The sequence below is a fragment of the Hesperophylax consimilis genome, chromosome 17 (genome assembly GCF_061612785.1).
Source record: "Hesperophylax consimilis isolate HC1 chromosome 17, BYU_Hcon_1.0, whole genome shotgun sequence".
NCBI lineage: Eukaryota > Metazoa > Arthropoda > Insecta > Trichoptera > Limnephilidae > Hesperophylax > Hesperophylax consimilis.
Window position 1 is genome coordinate 8,325,256 of NC_142852.1, and position 21,428 is coordinate 8,346,683.

At 36.3% G+C, this 21,428-nt stretch overlaps 2 protein-coding genes across 4 annotated transcripts in view; one reads left to right on the forward strand and one right to left on the reverse strand.

Annotated features, from left to right (window-relative positions):
- Positions 1–1,210: 1,210 nt before the first annotated feature.
- Positions 1,211–8,717, forward strand: LOC149415900 (uncharacterized). Its single transcript, XM_089641503.1, has 3 exons — positions 1,211–2,081; positions 4,424–4,651; positions 7,011–8,717. The coding sequence occupies exons 1-3, from the start codon at positions 1,673–1,675 to the stop codon at positions 8,129–8,131; spliced, it is 1,758 nt and encodes a 585-aa protein (XP_089497629.1). The 5' UTR covers positions 1,211–1,672; the 3' UTR covers positions 8,132–8,717.
- Positions 8,718–8,844: 127 nt separating this feature from the next.
- LOC149415901 (L-dopachrome tautomerase yellow-f2-like) overlaps positions 8,845–21,428 on the reverse strand; it is a 30,742-nt gene continuing 18,158 nt past the window's right edge. For all 3 annotated transcript variants that reach the window (XM_089641507.1, XM_089641504.1, XM_089641506.1), the window contains 6 exons: positions 20,514–20,627; positions 17,095–17,271; positions 15,308–15,486; positions 14,853–15,036; positions 13,121–13,223; positions 8,845–9,678 (listed from right to left, as the gene is read on the reverse strand). In XM_089641507.1, the coding sequence (XP_089497633.1) occupies positions 9,636–9,678; positions 13,121–13,223; positions 14,853–15,036; positions 15,308–15,486; positions 17,095–17,271; positions 20,514–20,627 (800 nt within the window). In that variant the 3' untranslated portion in view covers positions 8,845–9,635. The remainder of the gene's footprint in view (positions 9,679–13,120; positions 13,224–14,852; positions 15,037–15,307; positions 15,487–17,094; positions 17,272–20,513; positions 20,628–21,428) is intronic.

Here is a 21,428-nt window from a genome sequence, read left to right on the forward strand (position 1 = left end):
CCATAGAAAAATAAAGTTTCACTTGATACAGCAATCTCATGCAATAATAAACTGTAAAATTACTGAATAAAGTCTATTATCGTATGACGTCTCTGTAAAAGATAGATCTTTCTTGTTCTAAGGGATCGGTTTGTCAGATACAACGGTAATGACACTTTGTGAGTGAAGCTTTGATAGAATGTTGTCCGCTCTCCTTGCACGCGTATCGTTTTGGTGGGGTAAAAAGAGACAAAAGATTTTCGACGAGTTGTCGAGTGTTTGTAAACAGGTTTCACAAATTTCCGAAATATACAAACGTTGCAATATTATGTATTTTGTTATGAATAAAGCAATGCGTGACGGATTTTGTATAAAAATAATTTTTAAGTAGGTACTTTATCAAAGCCATAATATTTTTTTTATTTATTTGTTTTGTAAATGTATTTGTTTTTATAAAGACGAAGGACCGAACACTACTCTTCACACACACTAATTACTTCATTTATATGGAGACTTCGTCTTATAATAACCGGTCTATGTTTTATTAATTCGTGGACCCTGAATTAATAAGGTTATAAAAGCATAACCCTTTTAGTTTATTTTCATACTTGAGGAAAACTCTAATACAATCAAGTTTAAGATGAATTGTTAACCAACACCTCTGCCATAGGTTATTCCAAGTGGAAAACTATTGGTGCCTGGGTTCATGGGCTGAGGTTTGTCAAGGTCTTGGTGGGGGATGGACGCACCAACTGCGTAGCTGGTTGAATCAGGAGATACCAGTTGATGGAAACTCCTTGACCTCTCCAGCCGGACTCTCTCGACTCATCACCTTGCACGGCAGTGGAAAGGATGGATTCATACGTCACTCTCAGATACCCTAGATTCGTTCCCCAAAAAGACCCTCTGCGATGATATTGGTCCTGAAATTATTTTGCTCGGGGCTTCCTGTGTGATGTCAATAAATGTATTTTTATCTCTCGCAATACCGCGCTGCAGACTCCAAAGTTATGGACGCCTGTGATACTTGATCATTGCAGAGCATCGGTGATATTTCTCCGTCTCATGCCTTTTACCATGCAGTGACCACATTCCAATAAAGAGTAATAACTACAGTAATTGGCTTTGAAGATAGAGCGCAATAACTAATTTTATGTATCTCAATTTTCATGTAAATATCTATGGTAATATTTGATAATTTTTGACGTTTCATTTGACGTTTACAATTTTTTTCTGTATACATCAATGTCAATACCAAAATACTTAAAATGTTTCAAATAACCTGTAAAAAAAATAAATATAAGGTTTATATTTACAACGGTTTTACAATAATGGCAAATACTGTCAGTATTCTTCTGGCGTAAGGCAATCATTCAGAATCTATACGTTATTGCTTGAAATGGTTTTAGCCGTTTAGTGATCAGTTTTGAATTGCCAGGTACTTCCAAACCTTCGTCTCTCCACACCATTCACCCTCACAACATATTCAAGCAAATCTTATGCGGTAATAACATAAGCAAAAACATTCATCAAGGAAGACTTCCTAGCTTTCGTATTGATCATCTCTTTCTCCTCTCCAATCGCTTCAGCTTCACAACATAACCCAAACTAGGGTTGCCATAGATACACTGGCTGTTACACCGAAAGTGGTATTGACCCCTGTGCTGTATTAAAAAGTCAATATATTAAAAAAATGGCTATTTCAAACGAAGATATTATGCCTATCATAAAATCTGAACATTTAGAAGAAGTGATAGATACATATGATAAACAAATAAAAGATAAAGATGATAAACCTATAACAATAAAGATAGAACCTTGGTATCCAGAAGAACAAAAGGATTATGAAATTGGTTTAATTTCTCCCAATAATAATGAGGTACTTGATGTAAAAACCGAACCGGGGTTGCATAAAGATGAAGAAAATAGATTGATATACATAGATATAGAATTAAATTCTAATACAGAGTTAAAGAATGATAATATAAGCACATGGAGTGATACAGAGATAAAGACAGATACACAGAAAAGAAAGAATAATAAAAACTTAAAGAAGAAAATACAATTAAAGAAGTGTAGAGAACCTAAGAAAGATAAAATTGGTATTTATATTTTTATTTATTTATTTATTATTATTAATTAACTTGGAGTACTGTTTAGGGCCCGCAGATACTTCAATAGTAAATCCGTTGACCCTCCACGGTTGAATTTGGCATCCATCTCTGGTCTGGAGCCCCAAAATACTTGAAAAAATCCAGACTCTGTGCAGAAACAGGTGGTCCGTTTGATAGATTCTCCTATCAGTTCGTACTGTACTTGTTCTACCGGTATTTCAATGGAAGATGCTCTGAGGAACTGACATCATTGATCCCAAATGGGTGCCAACACTTGTCCATGGTTGACAATTGTCACATGATCAACGGATTGTTTCTATGATTAGTTTTTGAGTTCAACAGCTAGGCTGAAAACGATTTGCCGGCTTCTGTGTTTCCTCCCTCCCACAATATGGGTCTCTTCACTGCTTCCTCTCCTCAAAATGACCCTCCGCACAGCATTCCAAAAGACAACTGAGGGAGGTTAGCCTCCCGTGTGGAGTTAATGTAAACAAAACAAATTAAACAGAAAGACCAATAACATTCCCGGGTTTCAATTAATCTGACAAAATTAGAATTTTTCTTATTGGCATCATTATAATGGGAAAATGTTGCTTGTGCAGTGATGGGGAACTAGCAGAGGATTGAACCGAGGAACCCATCGTTTGGACAACTCGATTAACTTACCGGTCTATTTAATATCTATTATTTTCTAGATTTTACAATAGTAAATTAAGAAAAATGTTTCCTTTGATACTAACATAATTTATTTAGCTTAATTTTAGTAAAATCTCACCTTTAGAGCCACATTGTACAGGTCAATTTTTTACTTGTGCTTTTCTTGGGTTCAAATCCCGGCATTTAATTTCTATGTTATTATATTTATGTGTAATTAATTCATTTCCCTACTTGAATGGCGGTAAAGACATTGATGTCCGATAATTTTATATTAATATTGTATACCAATCTTTTTGTGCAGGTCCCAACTACAAATATGTATATGTATGATACAAGTCTTCCATTTTGTTATCTTTTTGTTTCTTGTCTCTCGTCTCTCGTCTCTCATCTCTCGTCTCTTGTCTCTTGTCTCTTGTCTCTTGTCTCTTGTCTCTTGTCTCTTGTCTCTTGTCTCTTGTCTCTTGTCTCTTGTCTCTTGTGTGGAAGAATATTTAATCAAAAGGAAAATATATGAAACCTAAATATGTAGAATTAGGGGGTATTTCACTATCTCTGATTATGTTCTGACTAAGCACTAATCCGCGGATTAGTCATTTTTTCGTTTTCACTATATCTGAATAACGCTAACGCTCGGGTTAAAGTTCGAATTGACTAATCAGTGCTCGAACCTCACGTTAGGCGCTATTCCTCGAATCAAAGATGGCGTCAAAACATTCCGAGTTTGACAGCGGAGAAGTGAGTCGAATTTTGTTGCGAATTATTATGGATACCGAGGTTTTTGATTTACAGAAGCAGGTGAAAGGGCGGCGATGCGAAGGCCGCGAGTTTTAAGAGCTCGAATGAATTTGAATGCTTGTATGATCCATCCTGAATTATTTGATTGTGTTCAAAATAAGAAACAATGTATTAATTCGACACGAATCTATCTAAAATGACCTGATAATCAACACAACATAACCAAAAAAATGCACACTTTGCGGTGTGCGGACTGTGGCGGGAAACTTGTCAATTGGCGTTGATGTTAGCATTCCATAGACATTGCGGCAAAACATGACAGCCGTGGCAGTAGATGGGGTAACTGCAAACATTTTGCGATGTTGCCAGACTATTTCGAGTGTTATCTATCCGGAAGCTCGGCAACAATGGTGAAACGGTCGCCGTTGAATAACGAAGTTATTCTGATCTTTAAAGCCAGCCAACGGATAGCTAGTCAGATATTTAGCCCGACATAGTGAAATACCCCCTTAGAATGATAAACTATATTTATCTAAGACACTGTATTTGCATTTAGTCAGAGTTGAATCTTTCGATCATACATAGTTCTTATTCGAAGTATGATACAGTTAAATATGACCGAAGGAGGTCACTGGCAAGGCAAGGGTCCGGTTCTAGTCCAAAAGTCAATGTTTTGTAATCAAATCGTAAAAAAAATATCGGGCGCTTACATTGCTAACGCTAGATAAACCTTACGAGATACATCAAAATAATGTACTACGGAATTGTATATCTTAAAAAGGCCTACAGAAAAGTCTAACATGGTATATGTCTATCTCTTAAGGATAACCCCCAACTTTCTTTCCAGAATTTCTTCCGCATATTATATTTATAGAAAGTAAAGAAAATTCGAGCAACACTGGGTACTCGTCTGCAACTTAATACATATTTTTTTAAAGGTGCTGCAGTGAAGATAGAAAAGCGGCTGCTAAAGGATTGTGATGAATTGGAGAAGCAGGAGTGCGACAGCGATGTGGAATTTAGCCGACCAGGTGTGGTTGTGAAAAAGGAGCCAGGATCTCAAGAAGAAGAGGATGAGAAAGGACACGGAGAAATACATTTTGAACATATTATCGTGGGGCCCGCAGCCATCAAACAGGAGCTTGCGATTAAAATGCCTAACACGGGTGAGAAAAGAATGTTTTATTATTCATTTTAAATTGATGGACGCATGTCACGTGTGTCTGATTTTATAAGCTAGATCATATTTCAAACATGATTGAGTGGTTACAATTATTGGCTACGAATCTGGAGGTTGATGGTTCGAATCCCGGTGTGCGCAAATACAGGGTGCGGCAGAGAGGACGGACGATTTAAAAAAAATCATAAAATAGTTAATTTTTACTCAAAAACAAGTTTATTGATGGAATCAGGTTCGCGAAGAAGCATTTGAAACAGTCAAGTGCGTAAAATCACATCAGGCATGTGGTGGCCGAAATCGTTGATGCAGTGCTGGAGGCGTTCTTGGAAGTTCGCGTAGACTCCCTCCAACATCGCTCTCTCAACTTGGGCTACTTCCACGCGAATTGCGTCCTTCAATTCGTCCAGAATTCGGGGCTTGTTCTCGTATACTCTAGCCTTGAGGTGTCCCCATGTCCTCGTTTTCAGGAGTTCGAACTGTTCGCGGAGCTCCTCTTGGTCTTCTGTTGATCAGTTCACCACGCCTGCGAAGTGATTCAACCCAACGAAGGATGGTGTTTCGAGAGGGAACAGCTCTATTCCGATGAATGTTGAAGTGGCGACGAAACTCACGCTGTACGACGGTGACTGACTCATTATTTCGGACGAAACAATCATAGGCCAAAACGTGGTGCTCCACCGACCACGGCTCCATGACGACAACTGGTAAAACAATGCTAGGAACTAACGAGTCAAGCCGCACCCCCCCCACCTCTCTCGTAGATGGAGGGGGAGAGTACTACCCATCTCAAAAACGTCCGTCCTCTCTGCCACACCAAGTACATTTTATTTGATTAATTTGTGTTATTTCACAATTTATTAATTTATAATGATATATTGTATTTTGAGCGACACATTTACAAGTGGTAGATACTCTCAGTAACGCCCTGGTGAAAGATTACCATTCAGAATTGAAACGTTACTTGAAATTGCTTTAGCCATCAGATCTTTGATGGTTAAAGCAATTCCAAGAAAATATTGAAAATATTTCTCACAATCAAACACGAGGCTACATTTTTTTTTTTTTTTTTTTAATATTGTTAAAGAGTCCTGACTGCCTGGAACCAGTGAGACTATGGCATGTTGTGAGGCTGAAGGGTGTGGCGAGGGGATGGAGATGGGGAGGAGAAAGGTGGAGACATGTGGCTAGCATATCGCTAATCTTATCGTAAAACTTTCATTTCTTGGTTTAAAGATAAGGTGTCATATTTACATATGCAAGAAGACTCCATTTTGTAAACTTATTAACCTTTCCAACAATAATGTCCCCTGGTAAGTGGTAAAATGGTCAGCTCTAGCAAGATATACACGGAGGTATAGAGACTGTACGAGTTAGAAAACCAGAGCATGTATACTTGGCTGCGCCCTTCTGTCTAGGCACACCAAGAACTACCGAATTGGCATAAAAATATCTGTAAATTATAGATCTTCATTTTTTGCTTTCGAATGACAAATACTCGGAGCAGATGAATGTGTTTGTGTATTTGGGAAGTATGTTTACGAGAGATGGGAAGGCTGACAGAGATATTCAAAGAAGAGTAAATGCAGGAAACTACATTAATGGAGGACTGAACGCGGTTGTACTAACTAAAAACTGTCCAAAGAAGCAAAGATAGCAGTCCTTAATGGAGTACTGGTACGTACCCTGATGTATGGAAGTGAGGCATGGAACTGGCAGAGAAAGGATGAAAGTAGATTGAATGCTGTTGAAATGAGATCTCTGAGGCGTATGTGTGGTAAAACCATGTATAATTGTGTGAGAAATGTGGAGATTTGCAAGGGCAGGTTGTTTCAGAGAATTTGAGTTTATTATTAAGTTCTGTGGAGATTCTATTCAAGTTCTGTCATCATTTCAGATTTGTGAAATAACTGGCTAGTAATGATATAATAATAGAACTTGAATAGAACCTCCGCAGAACTTGAAAATCAACTTTGAAATTTGATGAATTGATCAAATTCTGTGAAATAACCCATTCCTAGAAAAGGACACTTAGATGGTTTAGGCACGTAGAGCGAATGAACGAAAAAAAGAGTGTAAGGAAAATATATGTTGTGAATGTAAATGATAGAAGTAGTTGTGAACGCCCAGGGAAGACATGGCACGATCAAGTGAACCAGATACTTGAGTCGGGCCATGTGAAGATTCAGATTAACAGAAGAGTATGTATGAGACGATGTATGCCTACCCCTGAGGGGAAATGGCGTGATACTTAGTTAGTAACTAGTAAAAATAAATAAAAACTTAAATTAAAATAGTAATTGACTGATAATCGGGGAGATTGAAACCGTATAATTTTCTTTTTTCAGACTGTCCGAAAGCGAAAGATGCCGAAACTGAAGAATTAAATCTTTTCCCCGCTACGACCAATTGCCTGAGCAAGAAGGCAATTCAAAACAAACGAAAAGCCTTCAAGTGCAGCCAATGCAGTTATGCCGGCACAGCCAAAAGCAAATTTGAAATGCATCTCGTCGTCCATAGCGACGAAAAACCAGTTTCGTGCACCAAATGTAACTTCACTTGCAAACTGGAGAAGTATTTAAAGAACCATATGAGAAACCACAGCGACGAGAAACCATTTCAATGCCCGAAATGCAATTATTCGTGTAAACAAGAAAAATACATGAAGAGTCATCTTTTAATTCATAACGATCAAAAACCATATTCGTGTTTAGAATGTAATTATACGTCGAACACGAAGAGTAATTTAAAAATGCACATGTATAGACACACTGGTTTGAAACCCTTTCAATGCCACTTATGTGCCGGCGCATTCTCAACGTCGAGCGTATTAAAAAAACACGTATTAACGCACAATAAAGATAAGTCTTTCACGTGTAAGCAATGTAACTTTGCATGCAAAACGGAAACTATCCTAAAAACGCATTTATTAACGCATAGTACCGATAAACCATTCAAATGTTCGCAATGCAACTTTAGATGTATATCGAAGCGTTATTTGCAAGGACACATGTTAATACACAGCGATGTTAAGCCATTTGTGTGTTTGCAATGTGGTTTCGCGTTCAAAATGAAAAAGAAACTAAAGCGGCACATGTTAATACATATCGTAGTTAAACCTTTTCGATGCTTACAATGTAATAAAGGGTTCAGGTCGAAGAGGAATTTAAAGAGTCATTTGACGAGTCATAAAAGCGAGAAATCCTTTATCTGTGCGCATTGTTCGCAGGCTTTTCGCATGAAACACACGCTGATCGTGCATCTTTTGAATCACAGTGATGCAAAACCTTTCTCGTGTTCGGAATGTACGTACGCGTGCAAAACGAAGAGTTATTTGAAAATTCATATGATTTCTCATAGCAAGATAAAGCCATTTCTTTGTCCATATTGCAATTTTGCTAGTAAACTAAAAAGATCTTTAGAAATTCATAAAATTAATATGCACTATGGTACTGTGAAGATAGAATAATAATAGTGTTTGATATTGATTTTTAGAAAAGAAAGATTGTTAGGTTAGGAATAACCTAACAATATTTGAATTTTTTCCTACTGCCTTCATTATACTGCGAAAATGTTGCTTGTGCAATTTACAGAGTATGTAGCTAGCAGAAGTTTCAACCCGCAATACCGCAGTGGGAACCTAACGCATTTGCCAATTCAGCTACTAACTGTGTTTAGTCTTCTTCTTCTTTCGTATGGTGGGGGGGTCAGAGGGGGACATCTAGGTCTACGAGCCATTCTAGGGCCTCAGGCGTCGCCATGTGAACCTCATCAATCCTGCCGGGGAATGAATGGAGCGGGCATTCGTTGACCATACGTTCGGTGGTCTGTACCGCACCACATTCACACATCGCCGACTCTTTAAGGTCCCATCTGTGCATCATGTGGGCACAGCGGCTATGGGAGCACCTTAACCTATTGATGGCAGACCAGGTTTTGCGAGGCAATGAGAACCCAGCCTGTCTCTCGGTGGGGTCCTGTATGAGGTGGGCAGTCAAGGGAGTCAAGGTCTTATGTGGATCGGTGACAAGAGTTTTCTTTCAAATCGGTATAGTACTCACTTCTAAGAATTATTTGTTCACTGCTTTTCTTTCTTTCGCCTTGCTTAAGCACTTGTGAAATAAAACGAATAAAATCAGTATGTAAAAATGTTTTATTTTATTTTCTTAAATATCTGGAGTGTACTGTTTTTTTTTTTACCTTTGAATTGTTATGGTGTTACCATATAAAGCAATTTATATTCTGGAGCAAGTGGGACTATGGCATCCCAAATTGGGATATGTTTTGAGGAAGGAGATAGGAAAGATGAAAGTTAGTAATTAACTGGCTATTCAGATCTGGTCACAAGACACAGTTAAGCCATTATATAAAGTTGATTTGTCAAGATTTTCGGGCAAGGTTGTCATGTATTCCCTTAGTTTTCGATATTACGGCAATTTTGCCAGACCAAATCTATATCCCTCTCGCTCTTTTGCGCATATATGTTTGCCACCTATCCACTATCAAAACTGTCATAATTTCAAATGCGAATAATATCACCTTAATTTCGATTATCAGTACGTGAAATTATTCATATTCAATGAACTCTCGAAACTCAAGTTAGCTTTGAATTTAAGTGTAATTTTCAATATTGGAATTGGTTTTGTGAAGAATGATTCAAACAAGTCATTAGTATTTAAAAATATTTCAAAAGAAAATTATTTTGATTGTCTTTTTAAAAATTGGAATAAAATATAAATATGTTAGTAATAATTTCGCAGTTTTGCTTCCAAGTTTATAGATCGTTTTTTTGTGTTGTGAATTTGTCTTATGCATTACGGCAATCTTGGTGGACAGCCAAGACTGTTGACGGACAAGGCAATAGGCAATAATTGGCAATTTATCTTCGTCTCATTTGTGCTCGTTTGAGTTTAATAATAAGTACTTATATAAATCCATCATCGTACTTATTGTAAGTGTGTAATTTAAATCGGTCAGGCGCAAACAGTTCCCTTGATAGCATCTTCCACTTTAACTCTGAAAAAAAAACAAAATAATTATCTTAATGCACTCTGATTATACAGGGTGTATCGGCAAGTACCCGACAAACTTTAACCAGCTATTCCTTAGCACATTTGGAGTAAAAAATGTTATGGGCACTTTGCTGTCCGGTAACATTTTTTTTCCATTAAAAACAAAAAATAAATAAAAAATCCACACTCCGTCACTGTCATTTGCATTGTTTCTCGTGTTCAACAGCTGTTATTAGCAAGTGTGTCAAAAAGTGTCCTCGCTCTTTCGTACACACTAAATAATAATAGTTAAAAATGAGACGAATGGTGCCGTGCCATTTCGTTGTGATTGTAAAAGCGCGCCAACGTAGGTACGTACGTACATTATTCAACGAAACTCGAACAAAATATTGCCAGACTGGTTTTCAAACTTTGACAAAGGATAAAACATTGGTGACATGTGGTGAAAATATGAATAATAAATTTTTTATTAAATAAAAATGTTACCGGACAGCAAAGTGCCCATAACATTTTTTACTCCAAATGTGCTAAGGAATAGCTGGTTAAAGTTTGTCGGGTACGTGCCGATACACCCTGTATACCTTTCTTATTCTTATTCATTCTACTTACATCAGTCTTGCATTCTTTCCGGATCTCCACATTTATAATAATAATTATTTCTATCATTTAATAAACAAACGGAATTCTGCTGATGCCCTTATATCTGATTTTGCAATACGTTTAACAGTAATTGAGTTGTTTTAAATTTAAAATAAGTTAATCCTTTCTTCTCTCTAATAAGAATCCAATCAAGTTTTAAATAGGTTTACATTAGTAGAATGGGTGACATGTTGTGGAAGTTAGTTCCATGCTTCCACTATTCTATGTTATTAGAATTGATGACATGTTGTGGAAGATTGTTCCATGCTTCCACTACTCTATTTGCAAGGAAGTGTTTCCTAGGATTGGATGCAAAAGGTGTTTTATTATTTCTTTTGAGTGTCCACGGAGATTTATATTTTTATTGGCAACTATAATGTCCAGATAAAATTTTGAAAGTCTCAATCAAGTCACCCCTTCCTGTTTTTTCTTTTAACGTTGGTAATCTTAGTTCTTTGAGTCTATCTTCATATTTCCGGTCTTTTAAAGTTCTTGGTATTTTTGTAAATCGTCTCTGCACTCTCTAGGTATTAGATCTAGTCGCAAAATATTGGCTTCAAATTTTGAAATTTGTATTATGGTCATACATGCTTCACTGCAAATGGACTAGCACACGAGCAACTTTCGCTGCGGATAACTGGCTGCAACAGTTGCGTCGCTGCATCAAAATCCATTAGGTATCTTAATTATGCGACACTAGAGAAAGTTTTTTGAATTTGTACGTATTTTGAAATTGCCGTGAGCCATTGCCGCAACTACAGTGGCTCGTGTGCGTTTGGACTTAAAGATGTGAAGTTACGTTTTACTCCCGAAATTTACAGTTTGAAATTATTTGCAAGAGTTATGTGTACATGGTGTCCTGGCGTACACTCTTGGTACAATCGGGAATCTGGTTAATCTACATCACATTTGGTTCGATTACATAGCATAACGTTGATAAATTACCATGTTCCCTGTAGACCAACTACACTCAAGTCACCTTATTATTGCAACAATACTGGAACTAACGCAGAACAAAATTCAATAATCCATCGCTTGCACAGATTAGGCAATGAATATTCCAACATCGATCACGCTGATTGTCTATTATCATATAAAAGATGCATAAAACAAAAATTGTCGATTAATACCATACCATCATAATGATTATGTACTTCACATTAAAAACTACTAGTACTCGATAGATAGAAGCTGATATCAGTGCATTATTATTATTATTATTTTTTTTTATAGTCGGAGGCGGTTTACTTACGTTCCCCGCGAGCACTTAGGCCATAGGCCCATTGTACTATCTCCCATTTTACCTCATTCCCTTGCCAGTAACCCGGTCCCTTTTATGAAGTTCACCAGGGCTGTCATTGGATATGTGGCGATGTCTTCTGGTTCCAGTTCAGTGCATTATATATCATAGTCATCATATGTACTATGTAAAACTTTATCGGACTGTCAAGCGGTGTCGCACATTATTATTATACACGCGATTCTCCTGGTAGATTTACGTAATTTATTACTTTTGTTTCCTTTTCATATTATAATAGTATATATTTTATTCCTTTCATTTTCTAATAGTATAAACCCTTCTAATATCATTTATTTTATTTTTTACAAACTCTTAATGCCTTTTAGACATTTTATAAGCACTTCATTCTTCCTTATACTACTTTATTGTATATTTTACATATAATTTCTTACTTTGACTTATTACTATACTACTGATTGCTACTTATATTATATTTATATCTCTTTGTTTTTTCATACTTTTAACCTTACTTACTATTTACCGATTATACCATTATACTTAGGGGGTATTTCACTATGTCGGGCTAAATATCTGACTAGCTATCCGTTGGCTGGCTTTAAAGATCAGAATAACTTCGTTATTCAACGGCGACCGTTTCACCATTGTTTCGAGCTTCCGGATAGATAACACTCGAAATAGTCTGGCAACATCGCAAAATGTTTGCAGTTACTCCATCTACTGCCACAGCTGTCATGCGTCACAGTCCGCACACTGCGAAGTGTGCATTTTTTTGGTTATGTTATGTTGATTATCAGGTCATTTTAGATAGATTCGTGTCGAATTAATACATTGTTTCTTATTTTGAACACAATCAAATAATTCAGGATGGATCATACAAGCATTCAAATTCATTCAACAAAATTCGACTCACTTCTCCGCTGTCAAACTCGGAATGTTTTGACGCCATCTTTGATTCGAGGAATAGCGCCTAACGTGAAGTTCGAGCACTGATTAGTCAAATCGAACTTTAACCCGAGCGTTAGCGTTATTCAGATATAGTGAAAACGAAAAAATGACTAATCCACGGATTAGTGCTTGGTCAGAACATAATCAGAGATAGTGAAATACCCCCTAACATTTATATTGTTGGATTCCTTATGTTGCTGTACTATTCTCTGTTAAATTAGTATGTGAATGGCACATGTTGTGCCGTATATGTGAAATAAGTAAATAAATAACGTTGTCAAGTAAATTGAGTCAGAAGTTCCGAGAAAAAAACATCTGTCACTAGGGAGTTAATATAAGCTGCTGTTTTTTTAAAGTGCGTTGAAGGGTAGACCTGGCTGTAAAGATATTTTCAACCCTTTTACAACAATGAGCGTTGGACATGGCCGGTCCTGTGCAGGAACAATTGGAGTAGTCAGCTCCGGGCACCATCTTGCCAAGGATCCAAAGAGCCAAGACGCTGATACTTAACACCTAATACAGTGCCTGTGAGGTTTTTACCAGCGACGGGCGCCGTTTAGAACAGGGCTGGCCCTAGCTTTGGTATGAGGAGCGTGCTTACTTGTAAAGGCGGAAGTTGACAATCTTAGGGTTCAGGGCGGAATAGATGAACATGGGGAGCTTGTTTGTCATAATCCATACGTTGTCTTTCTCAATCTTTAGATCTGCAACAACCAAATAAACAATTAGTTAGTTGACACACAGTGCCGAATTACAAATCAACAGACTTGGATATTTTTTCAGCGTCTCTGTCTGTACAGTGTAAATACATTCTTGGCATTAACCTTTTGAACGCGTTAATTTGCTCCGTTTTATCTATACCCGTACGCGGTACATATTTTCAAATACCTATGCACGCAATTAAATGTCAAATTATAGCATTCTGGCATGATTTATTGGACTATATAGACAGAACAGATTATTCTCCACAATATGAAAACAAATCCTCGTGTGTCAACACTCTTAGATGTTTATAAAAACAAAAACATAAAATTTCACACAAGACGTACCGTATCTTTTGAATGTGGTCCCGCCATTCACTCGGCGTGTGTGTACTTAGGTGATAGACACAAGTGGGACACCATGATCACTTATCATTTTTAGTTATGAAAAGTTGTGAATGATATACTAGTACTAACGCCATCCGTTGACAAAAATGTAAACTAAAGGACTAAAAGGCGCGAAGAGGCGCACTTGATTATCGATCTTTTTTTATGAAATACAATTATATTTTTGAGAAATTCTTGTAGATGTCAGCATCGTGATAGTTCTACGAATGTCCAAGCGAGCAAGAAATACATTTATGACGAAAGGGCGCTGGAATATCGGCCGTCAAAGTTTCCGCATCAACTGTTGATACAGCCGCGTGTGAGTATAGACTTTTTGCCGTAACAACAGTTGATACGGCCGCATGCAAAGAGTTAAAGAAGCCCGGATTATAGAAGGAGGAAAAACAGATATTATATATAAATGTATTTTTTTTTTTTTTTTTTACAATATGTCCACACGGGAGGCCCTGAGGAAAATGATTTCCCTTAGGGTCAATGTCATCTTTGGGAATGCTGTGAGGAGGGTCATTTTGAGGAAAGGAAGGAGTGAAGATGGGACTTGAAGAGACACATATCGTAGGAGGGAGGAAACACAGAGGCCGGAAAATCGTTCCACAGCCGAGCTGTTAAACTCAAGAACGATTCGTAGAAGCGACCCGTTCTCATGTGACATAATGTCAACCGTGTCCAAATATAGGTACATTCTGATATTATACCAGAAAATTCGCGTTATTTGCCTGAAAATTGCGAATTTTGCGTCACTTTCGTGAAAATGATAAAATAAGTGTTTTTCACATTAAAATTACGAATTTCCTTACCGCAAACGAGGATTTTTCAGATCTCTACAAATTATGCATAATTTCGTCCACGAAGCGTAAATGTTTACATTTTTAAATAAAATGGAGACGGTTTTTCTTAGATCCTGTAAGAAAACTTGGAACATGGGCCCATTGTGTTGTCTCCCATTAACAAGGTCCTTCTGATAAAGTTCACCAGGGTTATCATTGGATATGTGGCTACGTCTCCTGGTTCCACAATGTGTCTTTCTAGGTATCTGAGTCTTGTTCCCAACAGAGCGGGACATTGGCACCGAAGGTGAATTGGAGTCTCTTCATCCTCTTCACATTTCGTGTAACTATTGGTATTTTCCACTCCTAACAACTGCAAATGTCTATCTGTCATTCGTACAAAATAATCTTAAGTTATATGAGCATCTGGGTATCCTTTAACAGCGAGTAATATTACCAGAAGGGTACATGAACTTGAGGGCATCCTTGGCCACGATGCCCAGGGTCTTGGGGCTCAGCTCCTTGTGGGTGTTCCAGCACGACAGGGCAGAACTCCCAACCATGGCACCAAACATGACGCCGCTCTCGGGGTGGACGGCATGCATCGTGGTCTGACTGTTGGGGCCACGGTTGCCGATTTGCTGGAAATAAAATCACTTATTACACGAAAACAGATTGATTAGTACTCCATGGATCGTATTCTTTGTGATATTATTAGTTCTGGGTTCCAATTACAATTTGGAAACAAGTACCTTGTTTGCTCAACAATTATATCTGCGGACAAGGCAGTAACAACATCAACTACGCGAATGAAATGGTACTGCTGGCATCATCAATTAAAGTAATGAGATGTCTTATGCATTGTGTTATGATTCACTTTGCTATTCATCGAGAGATTAAGACAATACAAACCCTGAAATCTGCTTCGTGATACGCCCGTGTGGAGGAAGTTTCATTGCGCAGGATCGCAGTGCTCACGGCGCGCTCTCGGTAGCTGGCCATTGCGTGAAAGTAGGCCGTCCTGAAGCCGTCTGGGTTCACGGGACCTAGAGCGATACTGAACACACCGTCGTTCCAGGTGAAGCGGATACCTGGAGGAGAAAGTCAACAAACAAACATTTTATCATTGAAGAAGAAGATAATATTATACTAAGGAAAATAAAGAAGATAATGGTAATGGTCACAAATGGTAATCGAACTCAAGATTTCTATCTTACCGAGACAATGCTCCTAATCAAATACTACCTTCTGCACTTGTGTGCTTTGAATTGATACTACTGCAGTCACGTGTGGGAATTTCTTCTGGCTATTTCAGCGTAAACATGTCCGCTCAGTTTGCACCAAGGAGGAACGACAGCCGGTGATCCTTTTCTCTGTACAGAGGGTGTAAAAGGGAATAAAAACTACTCATGTCCTCGAACGACAGCTATAAAAATTCGGGTTGCTCCTGCCTCTGACATTTTGCAATGTACTTCTCATGTGTGATCTGTCAGAATGCAGATTGCTTGGAAAATATTTTCACATTACTTTAAATTTCAGACGAATTTGCTGTTTTTGAACGTATTTAAAAATAAAATACTGTTCTTAAAAGCAGATAAAAATCTCTTTCAGATTTTAGTATAAACAAATCGAGATATGAAATTAAGAGTATAAGTTTTTGCATCGGCATATTGCCCGCCCCATTACCCATACTCTGGTAGTTAACAATAAAATTTTAAAATATATAAACGCACAAAGAGTGTTTAATTTGGGGTAATGGAGGTGCAATACGTGTATGCACAGATGATGTCACAAATAAAAATTAGTACTCCAATGGGTTTATATTACATATTAAAAAAGTTACAAACTTTGACTTTTTTTTAATATTGTTAAATATTGTTTCATCTCTACATAGTTTCTAAATAGTACTATCCACGTCTGTCCGTTTGTGCGCTTAGTTCTTATAAATTACGCAACGGATTTTGATAGGGTTTTCACTATCATTTAGGCTAGCATTACACTTGTAAGTTTTTTCGTAAATTTACGACTTCTAGCCAATGGGCGCATTGGATTTTCAAAATGCAAGATGCCCATTGGCTAGAAGTCGTAAATTTACGAAAAAACTTACAAGTGTAATGCTAGCCTTCGAATATTTCTTCCGGAAAGTTTACATATATAGGGTTTTCCAATTAGAGATGTTATTTTGAATAGAAAGCTATTTCGGTAGATGTTACTTTTGAAGCTGTCATTTTTTGACATTTGACAAGTAGAAACTACGCAAAACTACGCCATTAATAAAAATGGAACGATACACGCTTCAACAACGCATTGAGATTATTAAAGTTCACTTGAGTGAATCAAATGCAAATCATCTTGTGTGATGAGGCCCATTTCCACCTCGGTGGCTTTGTCAACAAGCAAAATTGTCGCATCTGGGGCTCGGAAAACCCAAGAGTTATTGTTGAAAAGCCTCTCTATCCTCAACGTGTGAGAGTTTGGTGCGGTTTATGGTCCGGCGGAGTCATTGGACATTACTTTTTCGAAAATGAGGATGGAGCAACAGTTACGGTGAATGGATTGAGCTATCGAGATATGATTAATGATTTTTTATGGACGGAATTGGATGGTATTGATTTGGACAACGTTTACTACAATGATTTCTGTGAGATCATGTTAGTTGGCCGAATCTCCGAGGAGTATAAAATCAGTGCAAGACTTACCGTTGAGATTGAAGTCTCCTTCCTCTGGGTTCAGATAGAAGTAATTGTGACGCACCCTCCAGGACGTGTCATCCTTGAGGCTGTAAACCACTACACCGTAAGTGGCGAGGTCGGGAAGGTATGCAAACGCATTGGCGCAGTCGGAAGCGTCTACATCAACAGTCACGCTGGCAAAACCTGAAAGAAAACAGATTATTTTTTTTTTATTATATACTAAAAAATACAATTAAAGAATAATGAATCTTTGACAGTCCAACTGGGAAGGTTTTCTTTTTCAGGACAATCAAATTGATAGGTTTAGTTCACATGAAGTAGGTAATGTAACCAGAGATGTGCTTTATTTCAAATAAATCCATTTCAAATGGAAATGCAAAATGCAAAATGGGTATTTTCCATTTTAAATGCTTTTTGCAACATTCTTCCTACTATCTCCACTCATCTTTTTTTCATAAGCCCCAAATATCAGTCGGTCCTCAACCTCGCTATGAGAGATAATTTACATTTGTCAAGTTGCTCCCTGGTAGGAGCCCTGGCAATTGAGTGATACCATTACAAAAAATACTGATTCAAATACTGAATATGGGGCCATGACGCTGTAATATTAAATGTTAGATAGCAGTTTCTATGTTTTTACGTTGGCAACATTAGTCCCGCGCAGTTTTTTTTTGGTTTCATAATCTGTAGTCGTGGTGTTTTTGGATTTACCATCATTTAATATGTTTGTTCTACATTGATGTCCATTATTAAATGACAAAATTGTTTAAAAACTCTATAATTATTTTAATTGTTTGACCTGAGAAACCATTTTGCATTTTCAATGCATTTTGAAAATAGGTTTTTTGCATTTTGCATTTGAAATGCTTTTCTAAAAACCATTTTGCCTTTTGCATTTTCAAATGGAAAAGTTTTTACCCATTTCCATTTTGCATTTCAAATGGTTTTGGGTACCCATTTTGCACATCTCTGAATGTAACACAAATACAAAACAATAAATTAATATCATTGTGGAAATAACTTTACTGTTTACAATACATATAAGAGATAAGTTAGGTAAGCATCTTAATTTTTTTCATTGTTTCTATGATGTGTAATAAATGTATGTGTAAGAATTATTATTTTAAGTGATTTAAGATATGTTTATAGTAAATATTATTTGTTTCTATGATGTGTAATAAATGTATGTGTAAGAATTATTATTTTAAGTGATTTAAGATATGTTTATAGTAAATATTATTTGTTTCTATGATGTGTAATAATGTATGTGTAAGAATTATTAATTTAACTGATTTAAGACGTGTTTATAGTATATATTATTTGTTTCTATGATGTGTAATAATATATGTGTAATAATTATTATTTTATCAAATTTAAGACATGTTTATAGAAAATATTATTTGTTTCTACTATGTGTAATAATATATGTGTAAGAATCATTAATTTAACTGATTTAAGACATGTTTATAGTACATATTATTTGTTTCTACGATGTGTAATAATATATGTGTAAGAATAATTATTTTAACTGATTTAAGACATGTTTATAGTACATATTATCTATTTCTACTATGTGTAATAATATATGTGTAAGAATCATTAATTTAACTGATTTAAGACATGTTTATAGTACATATTATCTGTTTCTACTATGTGTAATAATATATGTGTAAGAATCATTAATTTAACTGATTTAAGACATGTTTATAGTACATATTATTTGTTTCTACGATGTGTAATAATATATGTGTAAGAATCGTTAATCTAACTGATTTAAGACATGTTTATAGTACATATTATCTGTTTCTACTATGTGTAATAATATATGTGTAAGAATCATTAATTTAACTGATTTAAGACATGTTTATAGTACATATTATCTGTTTCTACTATGTGTAATAATATATGTGTAAGAATCATTAATTTAACTGATTTAAGACATGTTTATAGTACATATTATTTGTTTCTACGATGTGTAATAATATATGTGTAAGAATAATTATTTTAACAAATTTAAGACATGTTTAGTAAATATTATTTGTTTCTGTGATGTGTAAGAATTATTATTTTAACAAATTTAAGACGTGTTTATAGTAAATATTATTTGTTTTTATGATGTGTAATAATATATCTGTAAGAATTATTATTTTAACTGATTTGAGACGTGTTTACAGTCTCTTCTACGATGGGTGATAATAGTATATGTAAGAATTATTATTTATATTTATATAAATCTATATTCTATACAAACATATTATTACAATATTAAACCTATGTAAGAATCGTGGCTCCCTTATCAGACACAAGAACTCCCCTTTTCTGATAAGGTATACATAACCAATGATGATTTAAAATGTAATATTGTTAAATATTTATTTATCTATATTCCCTATATTACAATAAAAAAGTCTATATCCTAAGGATAACCCCCAGCAACCCTGAGTACATGTCAGCTTGTAACGCAATAAATCCGAATTCTATACATGCTGGCAACATTATAAATTGACATTCCTAAATGTTAGAAGGCTACATAAAAGTAAAAAATACTAATAAATTGACAATGTCGAATAGAAATATGAACTTTAATATACATTTGCAGACCGCTTGTATTTTTTGATACTAGGAAGAAGGGCGTTAGAATAGCGTCTTAAATGAATTAATTCAGTCTATGGGTGGTGTATATGATTTCTTTCAGTTCTAAGAGCTTCGTTAGTTCACCTCCACACGGGCGGTCCGTTTGATAGATTCCCCAATCTTAACAAACGGACTGCAATCTTTAGAGCACAGGCGTCAGGTAGGTATGCTGTCCTTGTTCTATCGGTATTACAATGGAAGATGCTCTGAGGAACTAGCGTCATTGATCCCTTCGGCACCGGTGCGTAGTCGGGATACACGCCAAACGCGCACCCAACATTTGTACACGGTTGACATTTGTCACATGAGAACGGGTCGCTTCTACGATTCGTTCTAAAGTTCAACAGCTCGGCTGTGGAACGAACTGCCGGCCTCTGTGTTTCCTCCCTCCTACAACATGGGACTCTTCAAGACCCATGTTCACTCCTTCCTCTCCACAAAAAGACCCTCCAAACAGCATCCCCAAAGATGACATAGGCCCTGAGGGAAATTATTTTCTTCAGGGCCCCCTGCGTGGAGTTAATATAAAAAAAAAAATTCATTAACAAGTGAGCTATTTTGCATAACGAACGAAATTACCCAAAAAATGTGTATATTGACATCATATCCGACACCTTTAGGCCGCGCTGAAAGTAGCGGCTTTTGTCAACGGACTATCGGAATCATGTTCTGACCGTGCTCGCAAATATCGCTAAATGACCATAGTTGACGAATTTCGTCAATATATGGCTTCATCGATAGTCCGTGCTAGACCTCCAGAGGAATATAATTTTTAATTTTTTGGGACTCACCAACGGGATTCTCGTTTACCATGTCCTCTGACCTCAGTGGGTATCTGTGCAACAGCTTGTCCGTTTTCAGATCATAGATGACCAAAGCTGGTGGCTGGATGGCTTGGAAATTACCTGGAACATTCAAAATCACTCTAAAATATTGCAAAAATAGGAAATTACTCGTAAATAAAACAAAAATATAATAAAATATCCTAAAATATTTTAGTTACAAGTCATTTGTAAGATTTAATAACTATGCAGAGGCAGCTTCATACTTAAAAATTGATTCATTGAGTGTACGGAGGCATCATAAGGATGCACTATTCCTATATAAAGTAGTTAACAATAATATTCAATGCCCAGAGTTGCTAAACAAAATTCCATTCAATGTGTACCTGCGCGTTCAACACGCTCTTGCGTCCTGTTCTAGGTTGATCAAAGCAAAACGAACTGTAAGCAGAATTCTCGCCTGAGCAGACTATGCAATAATTACAATAGCGTATTATCCAAGATGGATATTTTCAGTTGCGAACTTACCAAATACAAGAGGTCCATAAAAGAATATTTCTCTGATGGTTTGTGAATAATGTTGTGTCTCTATTGTTTATATTTCTACTATGATTTTATTTATATCTACAACCTCTTTCCATGGCTATAAATGTATTGATAAATCTTTTGTTTTGTAAAAATTTTACTTCATATTCTGTCTCAGTAGAGGTAAAGTCACAAGGAGGAAATCCATACTTGGTTTTATTTTGGCCATACAATATTTATGTTCAAACTGAAATAAATGTGAACTGTCGATTTCCCGAAAATAAAAAATAAAATAATTCCATGGTATTGGTACAATTATTACAGTTATTCAGTGATACTTCGCAAGTGCGTCACTGTAGAACGTTATGCACCAATACACACAAACCTAAGAATAGGTTA